The sequence below is a fragment of the Primulina eburnea genome, chromosome 14, assembly GCF_022965805.1.
Source record: "Primulina eburnea isolate SZY01 chromosome 14, ASM2296580v1, whole genome shotgun sequence".
Lineage (NCBI taxonomy): Eukaryota > Viridiplantae > Streptophyta > Magnoliopsida > Lamiales > Gesneriaceae > Primulina > Primulina eburnea.
The window spans coordinates 29,619,014-29,642,036 of NC_133114.1; the positions used below are offsets into that span (position 1 = coordinate 29,619,014).

Sequence of the window (23,023 nt, forward strand, 5' to 3'; positions counted from 1 at the left end):
TTCATTAAGTCTTTTTGGTGTCTTAGATCTTGATCTTTGTTTTGTGTTTTCATTTTGTATATATACTTGTTCGAAATATTAAGTTCGGAAACAGATTTTTCGAAAGTCTATATAAAACGAGATCAAGTGCTATGTATTACATATGATCGATGGTGAGAAGTTGAAATAGATAATGATTATTTGAAAAAATATAGAAAGAAAAAATAATTTTAATTATGAATATTTTTTTATTTGAAATGTAAAACAATGATTTGATGAGCTCAAAAAAATTGGGCTCGGTGTCTGAGTCCAAACAAATAATAATTTTTTACTTCCTTTGGATATAATTTCTTTCAATCACGGATTATTGTACTTAAATATAATTAGAAGTCAGTTCAGTAGACTGTACCCTTTCGAGAGAGAGTCTACGTTGGGATAACTTGAAATAATATCTCAATTTTTGCATGTCATTATATGAATATAGGGCTGTTTTTTTATTCAAAATAAAAGTTGATATCAAGCTCGAATTTTTATATATTAAATGAGTCGAGTTTGAGTTTGATATTATTTGACTTAATTTGATTCATTTACATATTTATATACACTTTATTTTTCTTTTCTAATAATGCTATGAAGACTATAAAAAGAATGCCTCAAGTGAAAAATGCATCAGTTTTTTAAGAAATACATCAGCGCTCCCAAGAAGGCAAAAACATTTATCATGTGAAGTTGAGTACGAATAAGGAGATGACGCAGATTATTTGTAGTTTATTTTTATCAAGATATATCTTAAGTTAGATTCTAAGTTTCAGACTTAAAATGAGTGATAAATCTAAGTATCGTACCCACAAATATTACATTAAGTACAAGAATATGATTTTTTTCTAATATTATGACAATCAAATTCAAATGAGATACGATAAATTAATTTAAACAAAATAAATTAAGTAAAGCAATAAATCCAAACTAAAGAGGGGGGAGATTAATTTAGAGGGAAATTCAAGTTCGTAAAAACGATTAAAAGGGTGTTTGAATAAACCTATTTAAAATAGCTTATAAGTTCTTACATCTTATAAGTGGTTTTAGGAGCTTATAAGCTGTTATGTTTTATGTTATAAATAATCTGTTAAAATGTTTGAATGAACTTATTTTAAACAACTTTAATTTAATATGTTAATATGTTTGACAATATAAGATCTTTTTATTATCAAAATTATCAAAAATAATATAATACTATAAGTTAATGTAAGTAACATATATATGTGTGTGTGAAAATAATTTTAATATTTTAAAAATAAATCTACTTTATATTTATGTTTAGGAATATTTATATTCTTTGAAGAAAAATATTCAATAATATTTTTAATGTGCATAAATAAATAATATTCTTTGATTAGAAAAGTTGTAGTTAATAATTTACTCAATGAAATATTAATATTTTGTTTTTAATATACTAATAAAAAATAGAAACAAATCATATTGTAAATTCGATTACAAAAACAAAGTGATAAAATGCGAATTTAAAGAGTGAATATAAAATGAAGATTTAAGAAGATATATAAAAATATTTTAGAGAAATGAAATACAAAAATAAGATCTTTTCAAAAAAAGATGGGGCATCCCAAATTTTTTTAAAACAGTTCAAACAACTTTTTTTAACGGCTTATAAACTGTTTATAACTTTTTATAACAAACAAGTTAAGAGAGTTTATATGCTCTAAAACAACTTATAAGGTATTTTTAGAGCTTTTAAGTTTTGTCAGATGCTCACGATACCAAGACAAGTTAATTTCAAATTTAATAAATTAATTACTTAATTCACAATGAAATTCTAGCTAAATTAGTTTGAACGATGTTTATGCTAACTGGACACTGAAAAAAGAGCTGAATTACACAGATACAATAACTGAAAGTGTCCAGTTAGTATAGAAAACTTAGTCTAGCATGCCTAACATGATTTGTAACAAATCGAGTTTTCTTTCTAACTATTTTGCTTCCTCATCATTTCGATCACTGGTTTATGAAATATCGTCCAAATACTTCAGCTCGCCCGATTTCCAACTGGTATAGGGAGAGTTCGTGAAACTTTTATAAAAGGTTAAACTCTAATATACCAATTTAATTTTCATAGAAGATAAATGTGCATTTTTTATATTTCACATGGAAATTTGATGAAAAAACTCTATGTTAACATTGATTATGTGTACAACATTGGGATATCAATTTTCTCCGCGGATTCGGGGCTTCTCGAGAAAAACCGAAATGAGACAAGTTTGGGGATTTTTCAAATCCCGAAGTAAATCGGTGACGTTTATGAGAATATTATTCTAATCTCCGAATATGTCACGAGGCCCCCGATAATAATATCATTACTACTATTGATAATATTGATTTTTCCTAATAATAAAAAAAAGATTCAAATTCATAACATTCAAATCTCGTTCATGATCCAACTCGTTATTTCATGATAATTATGTGGTTTCTTCTTCTTTTTTTCTTAAAACTATGAGTTATAAAAGTTTGTATTGTTTAAGTAATCTTAGTATTTATATATTAATTGGATTATTGTATAAATATTCTTTAAGTTAATTCGAAGATGTTTTTGATTAATTCAACTGATATTTGAAGCAGAGATGGAGATAATGATATAATACAACTTATATTGGGGATGATGATGACAAATCCAGTTCATTTCGTTACCATTTCTAGATTATTTCAGCGATGATGATGGCTAGAATGAAGATTTAATGTCCACTTAGTTTATATAAGAATTTTCAGACCAATTAGATAGATCGGATATAGGGACTTGATAGAGACTTAAACCCGCGGAGATTAAATGGAGAACATCAGAAAAAACAAGAATTGGGGGAGGGGGATGCCCCGTTCTATTGCCATTCCTAGTACAACAACACAATAGTTTACTCAAAGCCTCGACGACACAACACCATGTAACATTTTACCAACATTCTGATTAATATAACACGAAATGTAGTGAGTTTTCAAACTCCAAAAACAATGATTATGACATATACCCCCGTAATTTAAGAAATTGGTACAATCTTAATCTCGTTGGCAAGAAACTTGGCCCTTCATAATTTTTCATTTTCGCCTTTTTTTCACCAACGCTTTTAGAATTCAGGAACGGGTTCATCCTCACCAGAAGGTGGTGTCAGAACCCAATCTCCATTCTCATCAAGAATCATCCCTTTATTCTTCTCTACCCACCAAGAACCCGGAATCAAATACTCATCCTTCAGAATCGCACTCGACTTGTTCACCAATGCTAAGTTCCTTTTCACCTTCAATTCAAACTCCCCGTCAGCCCCATTCCAACCCGCCACAACGTGCAGCATCGCCTGCAGGTTATGCCAATCACTCGGGTTCCTTGAATCCTTCAAGCTCGGAGATTTTCTATTATCAATCTCCAGCTCAATCCCAGTGTTCTTGTATCTTAGCAATGAACTAGGATACCGTGGAATCAAATCGATTTTGTTCCTGACATGCAATACGTTCAGATTTGGATACTTATTCAGTCTCTCGACAAAAGCCTTGTTCCCTACTTGTGGGCTTCCGAACACAATAGCTGAAACGGGTATATCGTTAACCCCATTTTCGACAAGATCAAAAGCAGCTAAAATTGCCAAAGAAGCGCCAAGACTGTGCCCTGTTAGTGCGATGCTCAAGCTTTCATTTTTATACTGGTTTCTCAAATCTTCAATCTTTTTCAGAACCTGTGTTCTTGCGCTTAGTTTGGTGAACGACGAATTGGGATCGTTCGAAACGTAAATTGTGAGCCAACCTTTCATAACTTTAGGCACTTTTTCATCATCTTCATCACTATCACTACCACTGCTGCTATCTACTTTTTTATCCCATGTTTTTGGACGCAGCAACTGCTGCGCAGACTCAGGTCTGGTGTAATGAACGAGAAACAAAAACATATGCATATATATAAAAGTAAACAATAAATGGACGGAAGTTGGGGAAAAAAATTACTAAATTTTAACTAATGACAGATTATTAAAAATCTAAGTTTGATAACGAATTTTGCCATATTTTATTTCTCTTGGCTTTTTACTCTTTAGAATCAGACTGTAGTACAGTACTCGAAATTTACCTGGCCCCGACTACGTCGATCCACTCATAACTTCTGGTGGTGCCCCGCCAAGCAACGTAGATCTCGCGGCGCCCCAAGGCCTGGCTAACTTCATCGGTGGTGACAGCAATATAGCCAATCCAATTGGATTCCCTATCCCAAGCTTCACGCGACAGAGAATGCAAAAACAGGGACTTGACCACTCCGATTCTCGCGGTGGCGTAAAGGAAACAGTAGACCTGATAATCGGAAGCCGACTCAAGCATCACTTTCTCGAAAAAAGACGTCTTGCCGTACCTGCTGCTTCCGGCGTACTTGGAATTGGCGTCATTATTGAAGGCGTCGTAGGTACCCTGGCAGAAGTCGCCGCAGCGGAGGATCAAGCGGCGGAGGTCAAGATTCAGTGGGTTGAGAAGGCCCTCCCAGTTCTTGCTGCCCAATAGTTCTTCCCGTGAAGGCTCTGCGGTTGATGTTCCAGTCGAGGCCATGTTCTAGTCAATGGCAATAATACGTGTGATCTTTGATACGAAGATAAGGTCTTTGTATGATCGAAATCAGCGGAGCAGGACAAGCTGAAATTATTGTCTGCTGGGGGGCCGGTAAATTTTGGTGAACAAGATTCTATCTTTAGGACATTGTTCCGATAATAGATCCATGACACACATTTATCAATAATAGATACATTCCAACGTATACGCATAAAAGTGTTGATAAAGATATTGTTTTTTAATTATGTGTTGATAAAATTGGTTTTTTGTATATATTTTTATGTGTATATTATGAAACATAATATATTTTATTTTATTTCTTTTTTATAAAAAAAAACATTTTATTTTATTCTATATACCTTTAAAAGTATTGAAGCTGAATTTTTTTCCAATTGTAAGCAAGTACAAGTTATGTTGTATTTATATTTAATTTGTATGTAGCAAAATAATTAGTCATATTCATGTTCTTAAATGTTTTAACTAATTAAAAAACAACTATTAAAATTAATTAATTAATATTAGTATTATTTATTTTTCTTATTTTAATAATTTTCTTGGATTTTCGTTTAAATTCTAAATTATATTAATTATGTTATTTATTGGTCTATTTCACTATCATCTGAATAAACTCAATGAATTAAAAATAATTATAATGTAATTAAATTAAATTAAAAAAAATACTTCAAAAACTTGTATATATGAAAGATCCTGATAAAGTATCTAAGTATCTGAATGTTTTGAATGAAGAGTTATCTAAATAAATTCTTAATTAAATATATTGAAAAATTTAAAACAAACAAATAGATAAAATATATCGTTATATAATATATGGTTATTTGAGTGAAAAATTTTGTTTTTAATGTTAAAAGTGTATTATATAATATATACGATTTGAGTAAAACATATTATTGTGTCAAAATGATTATTTTCCACCATAAATATGAATCGAGTTAACTCGTCTTAAAATAACTATTGGAAACTATTCTTTTATTATTCATGCAACAATTTTAAAAATGTACAATTATATTGATAAGTTTGTGTTCAAATTTAATTAACTCTAAACCAAATAAAAGTTTTTATTTGTTTTTTCTTGAAATTAACATATATTTTTAATGTTTCAATGTTAAAAATATCTTAATAGATCTGTAACTTTTGCCTTATATCATTAGAGTGAGTATAGTGTGAGACCGTTTCACGGATTAAATCTCACGGATTTTAATTCGTGAGACGGGTCAACCCTACCGATATTCACAATAAAAAGTGATACTTTTAGCATAAAAAGTAATAATTTTTCATGGATGACCCAAATAATAGATCCGTCACAAATATGACCCGTGAGACCGTCTCACACAAGTTTTTGCCATATTATTAATAGTGGGTTTGGACACAAACTTGTAAGACGGTCTTCACAGGTCGTATTTTGTTAGACGAATATCTTATTTGCCTCGGCTTTTGAAATTTCCAGAAAAGCATGATGCTAATTCTTGCAATACCTCAAATTCCAACTTTGTGAGTCTATTTTTTACTCGTCAATTAACGTTTCTCCTCGATGAATTTACAGACTTTGATACCGCGCCGATTCTAGTGAGACTCGAGGGGAAAAAACATGGCTTCAGTCGATGTGATCAAATGTTGCCTTGATTCCATCAGACAAGTGAGTCCTACATTTCTTTTTCACTTATTGTGAATTTGTTTTCTCCGATTGGAATTTTGATGTCCCATTTTTCCCCATATCTTCTTGTTCATGAAATTGGTTGTAGAAAAGTTTTCTGCTTGGGGGAATTTAATATTTTTTCCATTCATTCCCATCCAATCAGAAATTACTTTGTGGGAGTTTGGATTGATTTCTGGAATAATATGAATTGGTTTTGTCGGCCTTCTCTATGATTTGTATGCGTATCAGATTTCAGGTGACATTAAAGATGCAATTGTATACTTGGATGCTGGTAGTGCAGAGAGTTTGCAGTTTCTCGGGGCATTCCCTTTGTTTCTTGAGCTCGGTGCAGTTTCTGTATGCAGCTTGGAGAATATTTCTTCTCTTGATAAGGTGAGATGAGTTGTTAGTTCCTGTTAATCCTCTGCGTAACTTGGCATTCTCTGAATCATTTGTTTCCCGTTTCAGTGAGTTGATCTTTTGCATCTAGAGTTTTGAATTCTGCATTAATTTTTATGGAATTTTTCGGGACTACTCAGGATAGCATTATGTTGATCGGATGTTACAACCTGTGTTATCGCATAAAATCATCTTCGGATATTACTTGCTTCGGGTGGTTAGCGATTATCAAAGTTATGCAAGAGTTCCATTTTGAAGTTTATGCTATCAACCATTTAGCCTAAAATTCTTTGGATGGAGGGGCATTGCTGCACCCATGCTTTCTATGTGGAGTAAGGTCATGCATGATGACAGCCCAATTAACGAAAAAGTTTCAAAATAGTGCTTTAAAAATTGAAGGACATGACACAGTTTCAATCATATAAAAGTAAAGTTTTAAAATTGGGGAGTGGAGCTGCACAGAGTACTTGTATGTTTCTGATCTCTTAGTATTTTATTGATATAGTGCAATTTTATTTTTTAAGCTTGATGCGTTTTACACAGCTATAATCATTCTCTTGTTATTGCTTTTTTGAATTTTTTTTATGCCCATGTGTTTTAGGCTGTTGGCTGGAGTACCAATTCTGATCCTGCAAAGAAAGTTGTTGTGATTACTTCACGGCTTTTAAGTGATGCACATCGTTACATAATACGTTGCCTGAGTACACTTCCAAATGTTCGCGAATGTGCTATATATACGTCCATTTCAGAGGTTTCATTTTTACCACCGCTTGAAGTTACTTTTTGCTGTTTATATTTCAATATTATCTTTCATGAATGCCCCTTTTTATATGTTATTTACGTTAATAATTTTTATCGGGATTGGTTCATGATAGAGTGTTCATTCGGCTCTTCCAACCTGTGGTTTGAAATATACGTAACTGTTGGGATAGGTTCTGATAAGTTTAGGAAAGAGCTGAGTGTTTTTTAATGACGTTAATTGGATTTCTTTTTCAAGTTCCTGGGTAGAATAATGCTGCACTCTCTGATAAATAGATGTGTTCTAAACCTTGTGAGCTGCATTATAATCTATGCCCCCTGTATGATATTGATTAAAGTATTTCATTATAAGACTACTTCAATCAATGTTTGATATTGTTCAATGGAAAAAGGTGGTGAAATGGCTGTTACAATCATATCACGTGTTAAACATGTCAATGAGCAGATTGTAGATTAAATCCACATTCTTGGAAAGAAAACCCACCTCTTCACCCACTTCTGATGATTTCGGAATGATGAGGAAATAGATTGTTAGTCATTTCATTGTTATATGCGAAAAACACACCACCGTTAGATTCTTTTCTTCTTTTGACAATTATCGAGTCAAAATATGTTGCACTAAACATTTTAAGTTGTTGCTAGTGCTTTTACTTTTCTTTTGCTGGGTACTAAATATTGACATATAATGTGGCGATAGCAATTTTATGAAGTTTCAATCATCGACTTTCCTATAGTTTCTTTGTCATATTTTGTTCATATGTTATGTCCGCTGCAGATGTCACACTCAGCATATCCTGATTCACCTCTGGGTCCAGATGCTTTCCATGAGTATGAATCTTTACTTGTCCAGGATTATGAGGAGGTTGTTAAGAAACAGGAAACAATATCCCATGCGACTGGCGAATACGGTCTCAAGGAAAGTACTGCCTCTGAAGATGAAGGATGGTCACAATTAACTTCAATTGAAGCTGGTGCTGCTGGATTTGATGGCATTTCAAATACAAAAGTTCCACAGAAAGATTCCTCCATTGTCTTCTCAGACGATGTCAGTCAAAAGTTGATAGTTTCAGTGCATCACTTCCCTTTGATTTTATGTGCATTTTCTCCCAGAGTTTTTGTCTTGCCTTCAGAAGGATCTGTTGCTGAAGGTTTCTTATCTTCTGAGCGTGAAAACTCTGTTAGCTCTGGATTGCCCCCATTAAGTACTGGGAAGCCTTCTGATACTGAGGATGTTAGCCCTGGGGCAACTCTCACAGCTCAATTTCTTTATCATTTGGCGTTAAAGGTGATTTCGCTTTGTGTTTTTGGAAGTTTCTCATATAAAATCAAATCTTAAAATTGCTTGCGGTGATCACTTGGCAGTATACGACTATTTTAGAGATTCTTTTGAAGTTTGGAATTTTGATTGCATAAATTCTAATTAACTCGTGCATGTTTAATAATCCTACTGTTCACATGAGTCATAGATGATAAGAATTCCGAGAAATCTAGGTGAAGAGAAAACCTCATCTGTGACCTATTAGAGCTTGTGTACTCTAAAAGTACATTGCCATCGCTTAGAGGCATACTTGTAATCGTTGTCTTTTGAATAACCTAAATATATAGAAGCACCCAGCCATTTCTTGGCCTCGTAAATGCTGTGGTTATTTGTCAAATTTCTAAATAATGCCATTTTCTTCACTGCAGGTACTTCAACTCTATCATTTTTTTGATGTCAAAGTCAGTGTGTTAAATTTATAATTTTGCTTTGGGCTATTTTTTGTAAAAAATTGCAGATGGATCTGAAACTTGAAATATTTTCTCTGGGTGATCTGTCGAAAAATGTTGGGAAGTTGCTGACTGACATGTCAAGTCTTTATGATGTTGGTCGCCGTAAAAGATCAGCAGGGCTACTGCTCATTGACCGCACGCTTGATCTCCTTACACCATGTTGTCATGGGGATTCACTCGTGGATCGGATGTTTTTTTCTCTTCCTCGCAGAGAACGCATGACATCATTAACTCAGATGAAAGGGTCCCTCAGCCACTTAAAAAATGACCCTGTTAAACTAGAACGTGCTCCTCTCAATGTGCAGATTCCACTTGAAAAAATCATCAGTGAAGATGAGTCAAATAGTAAATTTCAGCTTTTGGAAAGCATAGAAGCATTTCTGCACGGGTGGAATACTGGCGACTCAGATGCTCAAATTGTTGAGTTGATGAAACTCAGCAGGAAACTGAGTGATAAAGGTCACCTTCTGCATGGGTCCTTTGTCTCTACTGAAAATTTTCGTGGAGCACCTTATTTGGAAGCAATACTGGATCGGAGGACGAAAGATGGAGCCATGTTGATAAAGAAATGGCTTCAAGAAAGTTTACGCCGGGAAAATATATCTTTGGATGTGAGAATTCGTTCCGGTTTTGCTACCAAATCAGAGTTACAACCTTTGGCCAAGGCACTGGCCAAAAGACAATCTTGCTTGGTTAAAAATAAAGGAATCATTCAGATAGCGGCAGCTGCATTAAATGCTTTAGATGAGGTGAATTCTGCTTATTGGGATGCATTTAAGAGTGCTGAGAAGATACTACATGTAAATGCCGCAGACACGATCCAAAGCCTTGCTGCTCAAATTTGTGACCTCATTAATAAGACTGCTTTAGGCGGTTCACAATTGCAAAACCGCAGTAACTTGGAGAAGCCGAAGGGGTTAATTACTCTTCCGGATGCTCTGCTTCTAACAGTCATTGGGTATTTATTGGCCGGTGAGAATTTCCCGACTTCTGGTTCTGGTAGTCCATTTTCATGGCAAGAGGAACATTTCATGAAAGAAGCTATTGTCGATGCTATTTTAGAAAACCCAGTTGTCTCGAAACTAAAGTTTCTCCAGGGTTTATCGGAAGAGCTTGAAGCAAACTTGAACAAGACGAAATTTGACGAGAAGAAGGAAAGTTCGTCTGCTCAATTGGATAATGTTGATTTTGATGAGGATCAGTGGGATAGTTGGGGAGAGGATGATAATGATACTGAAAAAGACGCAGGCAGAGAGCCAGCTTATGGTGACATGCAGCTAAAGTTAGAGCTACGAGATCGGGTGGATAATCTTTTTAAATTCCTTCACAAGCTATCTAGCATGAGGAGAAATTCGCCACTGAAGGAGTTGATGTTGGCATTGGAAAGTAAACGCAACGATGACCCATATCCAACCAAAGGTTTGCTCTATAAAATTATAACTAGTGCTTTGGAAAAGCATGAAATACCTGGGCTAGAATACCATTCGTCTACCGTTGGACGCCTTTTCAAAAGTGGATTTGGAAGGTTTGGCCTTGGACAGGTAATATTACTACTCCAAACTTTGTTGCTCTTGTTTTCCTCCAATTATATCTGGGTGCTAAATTTTCTTCCTCATGCTACAGGCTAAATCAAGTCTAGCGGAGCAAAATGTCATTCTGATTTTTGTAATTGGGGGTATCAATGCAGTTGAGGTTTGTGTTCCTTAAACTCAATCTTCACCTTTTCTACTTTTATTTCCTCTTGATTCCGAAAACCCCAGTCCCTTGTTTTTGCTTGCAAGTTGCAACACAAGAAATGGGAAAAGATACATGAAACGTTAATTTCCAAATTCTGATTCCTTATTAGTGAACACGAAAAGAGTTGACAGTTATTTTTCCTCTGCATTGCTAGGTGAGGGAAGTGCAGGAAGCATTGACTGAGAGCAGCAGGCCTGACATCGAATTAGTTCTCGGTGGAACGACTTTTCTCACCCCGAACGAGATGTGTGAATTACTCTTGGGGGATTACAGCTATATATAAGTTAACTGGTACATTATTCTTGCCTACATATAGTCTAAATTAACAAAAATATTTCTGGGAATTGCTGATTTAGTTATTCATAGAATCACTGTTCTAATCACAGCCAGAATCTGGCTCTCATCTGTGCCAAATGCTCCTATCTTCTTTCTTTCAATTCTGCAGTGAATAAATAGATAGCCATGTTATTTTCCTCCTCTCCTCTTTATATTTAATTTCTTTCGTCACAATGAAGCAATATACTTTCGAGGTAAAAGTCGTGGTAGGCGTATTTACCAATGTGTAGTTGATTTATATCTTGTTCACAGTCGTCTAGTTTTCTATTGTCGCAACCATATTATTTTCAAGTACAACTGTTAATTTTTTTGCTAATCATGCAATTCGCCCTGTTATCGGTACAAAAACGCATAATATCAAAAGCCAAGAGTTTTTGGTTCGACTATTAACTACGCAAGCACGGGTCATGCTGGGTAGCTACTTTGATCGTTGAATTGGTCATTCTGGGTAGCTACTTTGATCGTTGAATAGTTGAATTGGTCACCCAAGGAAATAGTACAAATGGTGGGCAAGTGTGTGTAGGTTAGAAACAAAAGAGGATCTGTTCTTATATTTAAGAGGTGGCTGAAGAATAAATTTTAAAATATATGTGCGATCGTCCTCCTATCCTCATTAGGTAACGTTTTCAAGTAATAATGTGTTTCGTCAATATAAATTTACTATATATAATGATTATAAAAAGTTAAAAGAAGTTATAAGTCATTAATCATGAATGTTACAAAGAATGATAAAGAGATTATCGAAGAATTTCTTTATATATATGTATTGAGTTCAATTTGAAACGAGGTTTATTGAGTTGTTTGTTTTGGTTTCTTGGGTTTGATGTTAGGTTATTGCATGTTGTGTCGTAGTTGACGATCGTTCTAAGATGTATGTACAATGTGTAATAAAGAAACAGTTGGGCGTAGATTGATGACCGCAATTATACTTAGTTGATGAATATATATATTTTTATAGTTAGATTGGAAATGATTTGTCTACTGGAAATTGAGGGCCTTCCTTCCATATGCAAGAATTTATTGATGGGTCTCCTAATGTTGACCTGTGGCTTTTTCTGAACTTTTGAATTTTTGTTTGATTTGGATGTCAATGTTTGATTAAAAAAAAGAATCAAATTCCAGAGATTTGACTGTGGCATATGGTTTTAGACCAACGATTCTACAGGACTATATCATTTCAGGATAAATTAGATCAGTACCCTCGTGTAAAATTAATCATATTTGAAATGTTTCAAAATTCAGGAACAAAACCATTTACAAAAGGGTAAATTTGTTTAAGTTTTTTTTTTTTTAACACGATGTGTTTGATTTTTAAAAAAAATTGAGAATATATTAACTTATTAATATTTTCAGGAGGTTTTATGTCATTTAGATTTTTTACAGACAGACTCTCGCTTGATGCAATTAGCCCCATGAATTCATGTGGACCAAGTAAACTTCAAAAATTAATCAAATTGGTTTGATTTGACGGGAAATTGGCGTTCACTCCCCAACCGTTGATTTTTTTTTGTGTTCAGTCTCTAAGTATTTTTTTAGTATCACATTTCCACATGAAGTGTACCACATTTCCACATGAAGTGTACCATATTTTGTATGATATAATACCACAATTTTGTGGGTAGGGAGTGAATCCAAAGAAATATTTTGATTATGGATATTTCACCAACTTCCTCTTGATTTGAATGTTCGGGTTAAAAATTATAATGATAGAAATTTCTTAGCAATGGATTTGTTTCCATCCCCGATTTTATTTTAGAATATGTTGTAATTATAATAATGGTAAAAATACATATGGATAAGTTTGCAATAATCATTAAATGCTTTAGCTTTTTGGTCATGTCATGATAACAATTATTGTTAATATTTAAAAAATGGGTGTGTGCATTATTTGTGAGAGAGTGATGAGGCACATCCAAAATGTTTGCCATGAATTGTAGTCCACAATAATCAATAAGCATCCAAATCTTTGATCCACAAAGGAGCATATGTCATCTTGTTCCAAACATAATTTTGAAGTTAGCAGCACTAAAATAGTACAATAAGTTTGAAGTATAAAAAATTAAGTGAGATTGTGTCATGTTTTAATTTTGTGAAACAATTATTCTATCCAATTCAGCTCATATAAAAATATTACTTATTATAAAAAACAGTACTTTTCATTCTAAATATTGACCTAGTCGATTCGTTTCATATAAATAAATTTGTGAGATTGTCTCTAAAGTCAAGTTGTAATTAACTTTAATAGACAATAAAAAGTATTATATAAATATGTGTATATAATTTAATTAGATTATATAAATAACAAGAGAGGGAGAGAGGAGAAACTCACATGGATTCGTTGCCGGTAGAGCATCACCATAAGCAGCCACCCGACCATCATCATCACGATTTCTTTGACCAAGCTCAACAGTCACTTGCCGCCGGCGTCAAGGACTCTATGGAAACTGACAAGGTACCACACCCCATCCATCCCTCCGCAATTCATTAGACTTATCTCTGTATTAGCAATGTGTCTTTAGCCAAATTTTGCTTGGGTTTCTTTTCTGATACCTCGATCTAGCTCAGAAGCTTCACCAATCTGTGGATCCTTACTTGTACAAGGATTTAGCGTGGTTCCCGGTGGAATATTTGGGGAGTATGCTGGAGATCTGAGAGTTAATATATTTTTCGTGGGTGTTTTGGGTTCTAAGGTTGAGAGTTTCTGCTGGATTTTTTTGGAAGGAAGAGTGTTGGGTCTGCCACTAATTTAAAAGTTTTATTTTTCTTCTGTGCAAGTATATGTTTTTTTTTGTTTGTTGGATGTCCGTTTTGATGAAATTCTTTGAAATTTAGTTTACGTAAGACTGAGGGGTTTTTTTTTCTGTTTTTTCCTTGGTTCTTGAATTTTATCTGCTGGTAATGCATATGTTTTTTTCATTCTCTATGCTCTTATGTTAAAAAATAAGCTTTTAAATTTTATTTCATTTTCCTCAGATGTAGCTTTCTACGGGTGAAATCTGGCTGCTTTTCGTGAACTTTAGTTGAAGTTTTCTTGAATTGAATTAGGGTTTGCTTGATGCAGTTGGCTTATGGTAGATTCTCCTTAAAATATAGTAGCCTTCCCTTCTCAAGTTTTCTGGCATGTATGAATGCTTTCCTGCGAGCCATCGCTTGTTGCAAATATTACCTTTTGAGTTCTAAACGTGTCATCTCTTTAGATCCTTGTCCCTTTTCCGTTTGCTCTGCAGGTAGATAGGAATTTAAGAATTTTCAATTAACGTTTAGCTGTCTTTGTTATGTTACTACTGCAAGTTGTGCTAGTTTAATTGTCTTAGCTGGAAAGTGATTTTTTAATGACTCTCCTGGCTTGATCTTTGTTGCAGGATATGTCTTCCTCACTAGTTGATGGAAATGATCCACTGACCGGTCACATAATTTCAACTACAATAGGAGGCAAAAATGGAGAGCCCAAAAGGGTTGGTATCGAACTTCTTTATGGAGTTTCAGTTGTTGCTATTTTTTTATGGTTCTTATAAATATGTTCTTATAAATTGCTTGTTTGGGCTATCTTCTTAGCTAGAGCTAAGAGTATTTTTGTGGTTCTTTTCTGCAGACAATTAGTTACATGGCAGAGCGTGTCGTCGGTACTGGATCATTCGGTATTGTTTTTCAGGTTTGTATTCCTTATTTGGTCTCAATTTTTTCCTTTAGAAGAAAATATTTTTAGACCTAAAAGGTTGTGATATTTTTTCTGTAGGCAAAGTGCTTGGAGACTGGAGAGACAGTGGCCATAAAGAAGGTTTTGCAAGATAAGCGATATAAAAACCGTGAGCTGCAGTTAATGCGGTTGATGGATCATCCAAATGTGATTTCGCTGAAGCACTGCTTTTTTTCCACAACAACCAGAGATGAACTTTTCCTGAATTTGGTCATGGATTATGTCCCTGAGACTATGTATAAGGTTTTAAAGCATTATAGCAATTCAAATCAAAGGATGCCGCTCATCTATGTGAAACTCTACACCTATCAGGTCTGATCGATGTCATTAATCATTTTCTCAATAACTTGTATAAAATTTTCTCATCTCTGACTGACATAAATCTGCCGATGCTTTTCAGTTATTTAGGGGGCTTGCGTATATGCATAGTGTTGCTGGGGTTTGCCATCGCGATATAAAACCTCAAAATATTTTGGTTAGTGACGTCATTCTCCTGCTTTCCACTGCCATTCTGAATGGGTTTTTTTTTTCATGATAAAATACTATGTTCTGCTGCAGGTTGATCCTCTTACCCACCAGGTCAAGATTTGTGACTTTGGAAGTGCTAAAGCTCTTGTAAGTTCGTTGCTTTCGAAGATTGTTTGCTCTCATTTGGTCCGCATCTGTATGTATTCATTGTATCTCGGTTATGCCAAACCGTCGGGGTTCAGAAAATCTGTCCAATTCAGGGGAAAGAAATGAAAGAAATTTTAGCAATTTTAATTTTTTAATTTATTAAACAGTATGAAAACCTTGGAAATTGGATCATTTAAGCGGAGGAATGGCATGTCTTACCAAATTCTGTCCCATTCATTTGTTACATTGGAAAACAAGCTTAGGTCAAGTGCATGCTTTGCGAAAGAAGGGATTTCTGGTAAACCGCATAGAAAGGCCCATTTATAGTTTCTCAATTTAGCAGAGCAGCTGCATATTAATTTCTTTGGGGTCCTTTCCTTTTCTTTTTTTGCTTCTTTTACCCTGTAGCGATGGTCTGATATTTAATGGTTTCTTTTCTTTTGGGATTCCTAGAAGCCTAGAAGGTGGTTGCACCATGCTTTCTAAAGTCCGATGAAGAAAATATTTCCGTTATCTCTAATGAGATTTTTCTTTCCTGGGTTTACAGTTTCAAAATCTCATATTGCTTATTAAACTAATCTTATCTGCGAACTTAAATGGTTTTACCTTAACGTCTATGCTTTTTCCTCAGTACATATAACATGTTATTCTCAGGTGAAGGGCGAAGCTAACATAGCCTACATTTGCTCTCGTTACTATCGGGCTCCAGAACTTATATTTGGTGCAACAGAATATTCAACATCAATTGATATTTGGTCAGCTGGTTGTGTTCTTGCTGAGCTGCTTCTGGGCCAGGTTTGTGTTTTTCCAAGTGGTTTGTGTTTTTCCAAGTCTGGCTTATCATGATTATTAATTTACACTTGCTCATGTTCCCCTTGTGTGATATCATTGTTCTTGTACTCCAGCCTCTTTTTCCTGGAGAAAATGCTGTTGATCAGCTTGTAGAGATTATCAAGGTATGAATCAACAGTATTTATATTACTTATTTATGAAGTAAAAATTTGAGAAATGATATGGCAGCCTTTACCTTATGTATGACTTTGTTACACAGGTTCTTGGTACTCCAACTCGAGAAGAAATACGATGTATGAATCCAAACTACACTGATTTCCGGTTTCCCCAAATTAAAGCCCATCCATGGCACAAAGTATGGCTGTACCTGCTGTATATCGTTTCTGTGCTCTATAATTAAATTTGTGTTTTTTTTCATCAAGAATAATCCTTTTCCAGGTTTTCCATAAGCGGATGCCTCCTGAGGCCATTGATCTTACTTCTCGACTACTTCAATACTCGCCAAGCCTTCGATGCACAGCTGTACGTATGATTTATATTGGTCTCGCTGAATTTTATTGTTTTATATGATACTTAAATAGCAATGTTGAACAACAAAATAATCTTTGCTGTTAATTTAGTTTTAGATTTTTTTTCAACTGCTTTTCTACTATATTTGTCAGTGATGCACTGGAATTAATATTTATGTGATTGCAGCTCGAAGCGTGCGCCCACCCTTTCTTTAATGAGCTTCGGGAACTCAATACTCGGCTGCCAAACGGTCGCCCTTTCCCCCCTCTTTTTAATTTTAAACAGGAAGTACGGTTTCTAACTTCTCTTGTTTCTTTCCCTACTTTTAGACTCCAAAATTAGGGAATTCTGCACGTAGTTCTCTGTTAATTATTTGACGGAATCTCTATCATTGTTTTAAATCTGAAACTTGATAATTTTTTCCTGTTGATTGTTATAATTTACTTGTATATGCTTCAAATTCACGCATTGCAACTATTGGAGTTAAGTTGGCATGAATTATATTTCAACAAATTTCTGCCCACGTTAAAATGGTATTTGACAACTTGTTCTACAATAGTGCTGAAGCAGAATTAACTTGGTAAAAGCAAACCTAATGCTTAGGTATTGGAACATCATGTGTTTGCATTTCAAAAGCTTGCATTGCCATTAACATGACTCAACAAAAGCTCATTCAACCTGAAATTCTCACTGGCAGTTATCTGGAGCATCTCCTGAGTTGATCAGCAAGTTGATACCAGAGCATGTTTGGCGACAAGCTGGTGCGAGTCTTCCTTTCCCCCATCCTGCTGCAACGTGATCGTTGGCACAAGAGCAATAGCTTTCTGTTTTATATTTTAGGGGCGTTTCAACCCAAGTAAGTGGGTCTTGACATCCCTTAATGATGGTGTATCATGTATAGTGGCTACTTGATTTAAGAGCAACGTCAATTGTATCGGTCTAGTATTCCTTGTAGTTAAAATAAGTTTCTTCCGTGTTTGTATATTTGTTTTGGTTGGAACTCGGGATTTCTAAATGTAGTGTCTAGCTTAGCAGTTTTTAAGGATTTCCTTTATTTTTCCATTTTTTTCCAAACTTGGGCGTGTTATGTTTCTTCTTCCACATGCAAGCTGTACCATTACGATTTACCTAATTCTGCCCTGCATCTAATAAGAATCCATATTCCGTAGTGTCTTTTAACATGTATCATGTGAAATACGAATGAATTGTTCTTTATGTTTGCTAAACAAAAACATGCATGATTCCAAAATGACAAAAACTTGTGTGAGACGATCTCATGAGTTGTGATACGGATCTCTTTTTTGGGTCACTCATGAAAAAATATTACTTTTTGTGCTAAGAGTATTACTTTTTATTGTGAATATGAGTAGGATTGATCCGTCTCATAGATTATGATCCGTGAGACGGTCTCACATGAGACTCACCCTCCCAAAATTTGAACTCTGTTAGATTGATTGGAGACTGTATACCTTAAATTTCTTGAATTGCTTGGGTGTACAAAGTTGAAGTTAATGTTATATTCCTTTCATATCATATCGAAATATGTAATTTCAATGTTAATTCGGGTGAATTTGTAAATCGCTATCACCTTCCAAAATAATATAGTAGAAGAAAGCATGGTTATTATTTTAAAAAGAAAATGTCAATGTTTATATTTCTAATATATATCATATAATATAAATTTATTATCACTACTTATTTTTATATTTTCATTAGTAAATCGTTCTCTTTACAATTTAATGTATTATTTTACTCAACGTAAAATTTATTCTAAAATTCAATTGCAAGTTATTTTTTGTCAAAAAAAATTCACAATAAAATATACTCATAAAATATTTACCAAAAGTTTTATTGTTATACTATCACGTTATAGTCTGTGGACGCATGTACTTTCATCAACCCTAATAAATTTTCTGAATAATATATATTAATCACCTTATATATATCACTAGGTAAAATGATTGTGGAATAATACCGGATTTTTTAATTTTAATAAATATTGTTATACTTATTATATATTATAATAGGTCTCTTGTGAGACGGTTTCACGAATCTTTATCTGTGAGACGAGTCAATCATCTCAATATTCACAATAAAAAGTAGGCAAAAACTTGTGTGAGACGGTCTCACGGGTCATATTTGTGAGACGGATCTCTTATTTGAGTCATCCATGAAAAAATATTACTTTTTATGCTAAGAATACTATTTTTTGTGTGAATATGAGATGGGTTGACCCGTCTCACAGATTAAGATCCGTGAGACGGTCTCACATGAGACTCACTCTAAAAAGTAATACTCTAAACATAAAAAATAATGTTTTTCATGAATGACCAAAATAAAAAATATATCTCACAAAATACGACTTATGAGTCACATAAGTTTTCGTCGATATCTTGTTATAATTATAATCATATATAGTATGCAATTTGCAAACCAAATTTTGCGAAAGCAAAAGGAATTTACGAAACACTCCTCTGCACGACCATACTCATATTAGGGTTGGTTTCATTATCTGCACATTTCTCCCTCCGCCTCCATCCGCGCCGTTCCACCGCAATGGTAACCCCTTCTGTCCGTTTTGAATTCTGTTGTTATACACATCATCATCATCACTAACTTGTTTTTTTTTATGCTTGTGATAATGTTTGAAAATAGGCTTCGGAGAAGAAACTATCCAACCCGATGAGAGAGATCAAGGTTCAAAAGCTGGTCCTCAACATATCTGTCGGTGAGAGTGGAGATCGTCTCACTAGAGCAGCTAAGGTAGCTCTCATTCGCGGATGATTTTGTATATACATCCAATCATTAGTCAGTGTTGTCTCTTTTTTTTTCAGTAGTTCATTACCTAGCTTTTTGTCCATAGGTGTTGGAGCAACTCAGTGGCCAAACCCCTGTTTTCTCTAAGGGTAATTCTCTTTTAACTAGTGTTGAAGAGCATTTTCGGTTCCTGTTGTGGATCTTGAATTTTAGAACGACATAAGTTGTTCAACTGTTAATGCAAAAAAAATCTTAGGGTGCTTTCTGTTGAAGCATGTGAAATAAATGATTTTGAATCCATGCTTTAAATCCATTGTGACTTGTCCCTGTTTAGATAGGGGGGTGTTAATTTCCTCCCATTTTATGCATTTGTACCACTGGATTTCAAATCCTCTGAGATGGGTCATGTGAACTAATCTCTCAGGACTCAGATCTCTCAAATCCAAATGGAACCTAAGACCAGGGACGGATCAAGAATAAGAGTTGGGGTGGGCTTGAACTCAATATGATAAGTTATATATTATTAAAAAAAAAAGTACATTATATTGTTCAACGAAGTTGTGCCTTACGGGATTTTAAAACATAAAATTCATCAATAATAGAATTTACATCAATATGTTTAGCTAAATCTCGTTCAATATAGAGTGTCAAACAATCGGCAAGAAAGTCATCCTCCTATTTTATTGCGAAGTGTCGTCTTCACATGCTTCATTGCTGAAAAAGTCCGTTCAATAGTGGCAGTAGACACAGATAATGTCAAAACAAGATGAATCAATCTAGTCAACATAACATAAACACTTGACCGTCCACTCTCGGTCAATTGCTGACACAACTCAACAAGTGTAGAAACTTTTAAATTCTGCATCACATCGAGTTTATAAATGTATCAATTCATACTTCAAAACAACAATTTCTTGATCTGTGAAATCTCCAGGATAAAACTTCTTCGTAAGCTTGCAAATATCATCACTGTTAAATGAGTCAAATGAATTTTTAGGATCTAAAGCTATACTAAGAGAAAGAAGTTTCACCGATGACTCATTGAACCGAGTATTTAACTCCATTAAAATGAAATCTATTGCTGCATTATAAACATCAAAGTGGTAATGATGTTCTATTGAATAAACCGTCGCTAATTAAAACCGCCGATCCACCTTTTTTTTATTTTTTAATAATGTAGCGACGGTTTTAGCAATAACCGTCGCTAATAATTGCGACGGTTTTTGATAAAACTGTCGCCGATCCACATCGGCGACAGGTTTACTAAAACCGTCGCAAAAGTAGCGACGGTTATCAAAAACCGTCGCTAAAACCGTCGCTAAATAAAAAAAAATGGGCTGGGCTACAGCCCAGTATAGCCCTAGCGTAGATCCGTCTCTGAACCTCAGGATAGCTATTTGGGGGATTTTGTCAATATTGTTGAATTGAGTTACGATTGTAATGTCTTACTGACCTCTGTTTTAATTGGTTGAGCAGTAGTATATGAATGAATTATTCTCTGAGTATGTCTGGTAAAGTAGCGACCTTTGGTTTCTATCGTGATATGATTGTGTAAAGGGGCATGCAAATACTGGATTTGGTATGTAAAATCGATTATCTGGTTCTCATCTCACCCCTAGGTTCAACTTGAACGCTCGTAAATGCTAAAAGGTTATTTCCAAGCATGAGCTCTGGAATTCTCATGCCTTATGTTTCATATAAGCTGATAAAAAATCTAATATCAATAATTTAACGTGCATGAAATTTTATGTTCTATACTCATGAGCTAGTTAATAGTCTTAATTCTGTATTTGGATTTTTTTATTATATTTTACTAATATAGTTTTTTTTTTGTTTAACAGCAAGATACACTGTGCGGTCATTCGGGATCAGGCGTAACGAAAAAATTGCATGCTATGTCACAGTAAGGGGTGACAAGGCAATGCAGCTGCTTGAGAGCGGGCTGAAGGTCAAGGAGTATGAACTGTTGAGAAGGAACTTCAGTGATACTGGTTGTTTTGGCTTTGGTATTCAGGAGCACATTGATCTTGGAATCAAGTAATCACATCTGCCTTGTTTTATGTTCACAAATTTGTCTTGTTTTATATTCACAAATTGTCAGTGCCGCATCTTAAACTTACCCAATATAAAAGTAAACAAAAAAAGGTTTATTGCAGTATATGTTTTGATATAGAAACATGGTCATATATTATGGAATAAGCTGTTTTATGAAATGCTTTCTACCCTCCGTGGAAAGATGAAGAGCTTTATTTTAATGGGAAAAGTAAGGAATGGCAACTTGCTAAACTGCGTGTTATAGTTTGTTTTTTCAGAAATTGAATGCCTGAACTGTGAAGAAGATTCTTATCATCTGTAATTGAGGAGCTTTATTTTAATGGGAAAAAGTAAAGAATGGCAACTTTCTAAACTGTATTTTATAGTTTGTTTTTTCAGAAATTGAATGCCTGAACTGTGAAGAAGATTCATATCATCTGTAGTTGAGGCATGACAATGTTTTGCATTAGTTGTTTATTCTTTATATTTCACAGAACATTTGTTATATTAGATCAGGTCCATATAATCGGACTTAAATTGGAAATTTGCTTTCACCAATCACCGGGATGACTGCTTAATAGTCCACTAAAGGATTTATTGCCCTTGCGCCAATGTTACCCTAATAATTATGCATTTACTATTCTCCAGGTATGACCCTTCGACTGGTATTTATGGTATGGACTTCTATGTTGTTTTGGAGCGACCCGGTTATCGAGTGGGGCGACGCCGTAGGTGCAAGTCTCGTGTTGGGATCCAACACAGGGTCACTAAGGAGGATTCAATGAAGTGGTTCCAAGTGAAATATGAAGGTGTTATCCTCAACAAAGCTTCCAATATTGCATCCTAGTTGGAGAATATACGTTTGGTTGCCAAAAGCACGAGTTATTGCAATTTCTCATCTCCATGTCTGTTTCTTTTTTACTGTTAGAAATCTTATTTTTCTCAACTATTTCACCATACATCTATTGTACCTGTTTGATCAGATCATTTTGGTTGAATTTCTGGTTTGCAGTCCAAATTTTGCTCGAGAGGACATCATAATTTGGTGTTATGGCATTGCGTTCAATTTACTATAGGTCTTCTATGATTTCGTTGTGTTGGTTTATTTGTTGATCCCGTCATTTATCTATAAATCACAAACTCAAAGCCAAAATAGGTTGACCATAGTTCCCAATTTTTTTTAAAAAAAAACTCGTGGTTTTATCTTTCAATGGAAAGTGTAATGAGTTAGTTTTCATTCCAACTTGTTTATGGTATGAGCTAATTATAATTCTGATTTAGTCCTTTATTTTAGATCCTAGTTTGTTTAAATTTCGGGTTTTGATTTTCAAATTGAAGCTGGCTGATATGATTATGTTTGGGATTTTTACGAAACAATTTTGAAGCTTGTTAATGATTTG

General features: G+C 34.3%; 4 protein-coding genes across 6 annotated transcripts; 3 read left to right on the plus strand and 1 right to left on the minus strand.

The window, feature by feature from the left end:
• Positions 1-2,884: 2,884 nt before the first annotated feature.
• LOC140811998 (phospholipase A1-IIdelta-like) lies at positions 2,885-4,704 on the minus strand. The gene is made up of 2 exons (XM_073170154.1): positions 4,097-4,704; positions 2,885-3,891 (listed from the first exon to the last, which is right to left on the minus strand). The coding sequence occupies exons 1-2, from the start codon at positions 4,561-4,563 to the stop codon at positions 3,108-3,110; spliced, it is 1,251 nt and encodes a 416-aa protein (XP_073026255.1). The 5' UTR covers positions 4,564-4,704; the 3' UTR covers positions 2,885-3,107.
• A 1,300-nt stretch (positions 4,705-6,004) lies between these two features.
• On the plus strand, positions 6,005-11,355 carry LOC140812237 (sec1 family domain-containing protein MIP3). Its single transcript, XM_073170461.1, has 7 exons — positions 6,005-6,217; positions 6,467-6,610; positions 7,218-7,367; positions 8,151-8,660; positions 9,151-10,686; positions 10,769-10,837; positions 11,037-11,355. Exons 1-7 carry the CDS (start codon positions 6,170-6,172, stop codon positions 11,163-11,165), a joined length of 2,586 nt encoding a protein of 861 aa, XP_073026562.1. The 5' UTR covers positions 6,005-6,169; the 3' UTR covers positions 11,166-11,355.
• Positions 11,356-13,504: 2,149 nt separating this feature from the next.
• Positions 13,505-17,847, plus strand: LOC140812238 (shaggy-related protein kinase zeta). 3 transcript variants are annotated; one of them, XM_073170462.1, is made up of 12 exons: positions 13,505-13,670; positions 14,581-14,673; positions 14,811-14,870; positions 14,955-15,227; positions 15,316-15,390; positions 15,474-15,530; positions 16,185-16,325; positions 16,436-16,486; positions 16,582-16,677; positions 16,761-16,844; positions 17,019-17,120; positions 17,530-17,847. In XM_073170462.1, exons 1-12 carry the CDS (start codon positions 13,548-13,550, stop codon positions 17,629-17,631), a joined length of 1,257 nt encoding a protein of 418 aa, XP_073026563.1. In that variant the 5' UTR covers positions 13,505-13,547; the 3' UTR covers positions 17,632-17,847. The 3 variants fall into 3 exon arrangements, with proteins under 3 accessions (XP_073026563.1, XP_073026565.1, XP_073026564.1); XM_073170464.1 differs by lacking the exon at positions 13,505-13,670 and adding an exon at positions 13,744-13,970; XM_073170463.1 differs by lacking the exon at positions 13,505-13,670 and adding an exon at positions 14,237-14,289.
• A 1,415-nt stretch (positions 17,848-19,262) lies between these two features.
• Positions 19,263-22,696, plus strand: LOC140812775 (large ribosomal subunit protein uL5-like). The gene is made up of 5 exons (XM_073171131.1): positions 19,263-19,391; positions 19,488-19,595; positions 19,696-19,738; positions 21,431-21,626; positions 22,272-22,696. Exons 1-5 carry the CDS (start codon positions 19,389-19,391, stop codon positions 22,468-22,470), a joined length of 549 nt encoding a protein of 182 aa, XP_073027232.1. The 5' UTR covers positions 19,263-19,388; the 3' UTR covers positions 22,471-22,696.
• Positions 22,697-23,023: the final 327 nt, after the last annotated feature.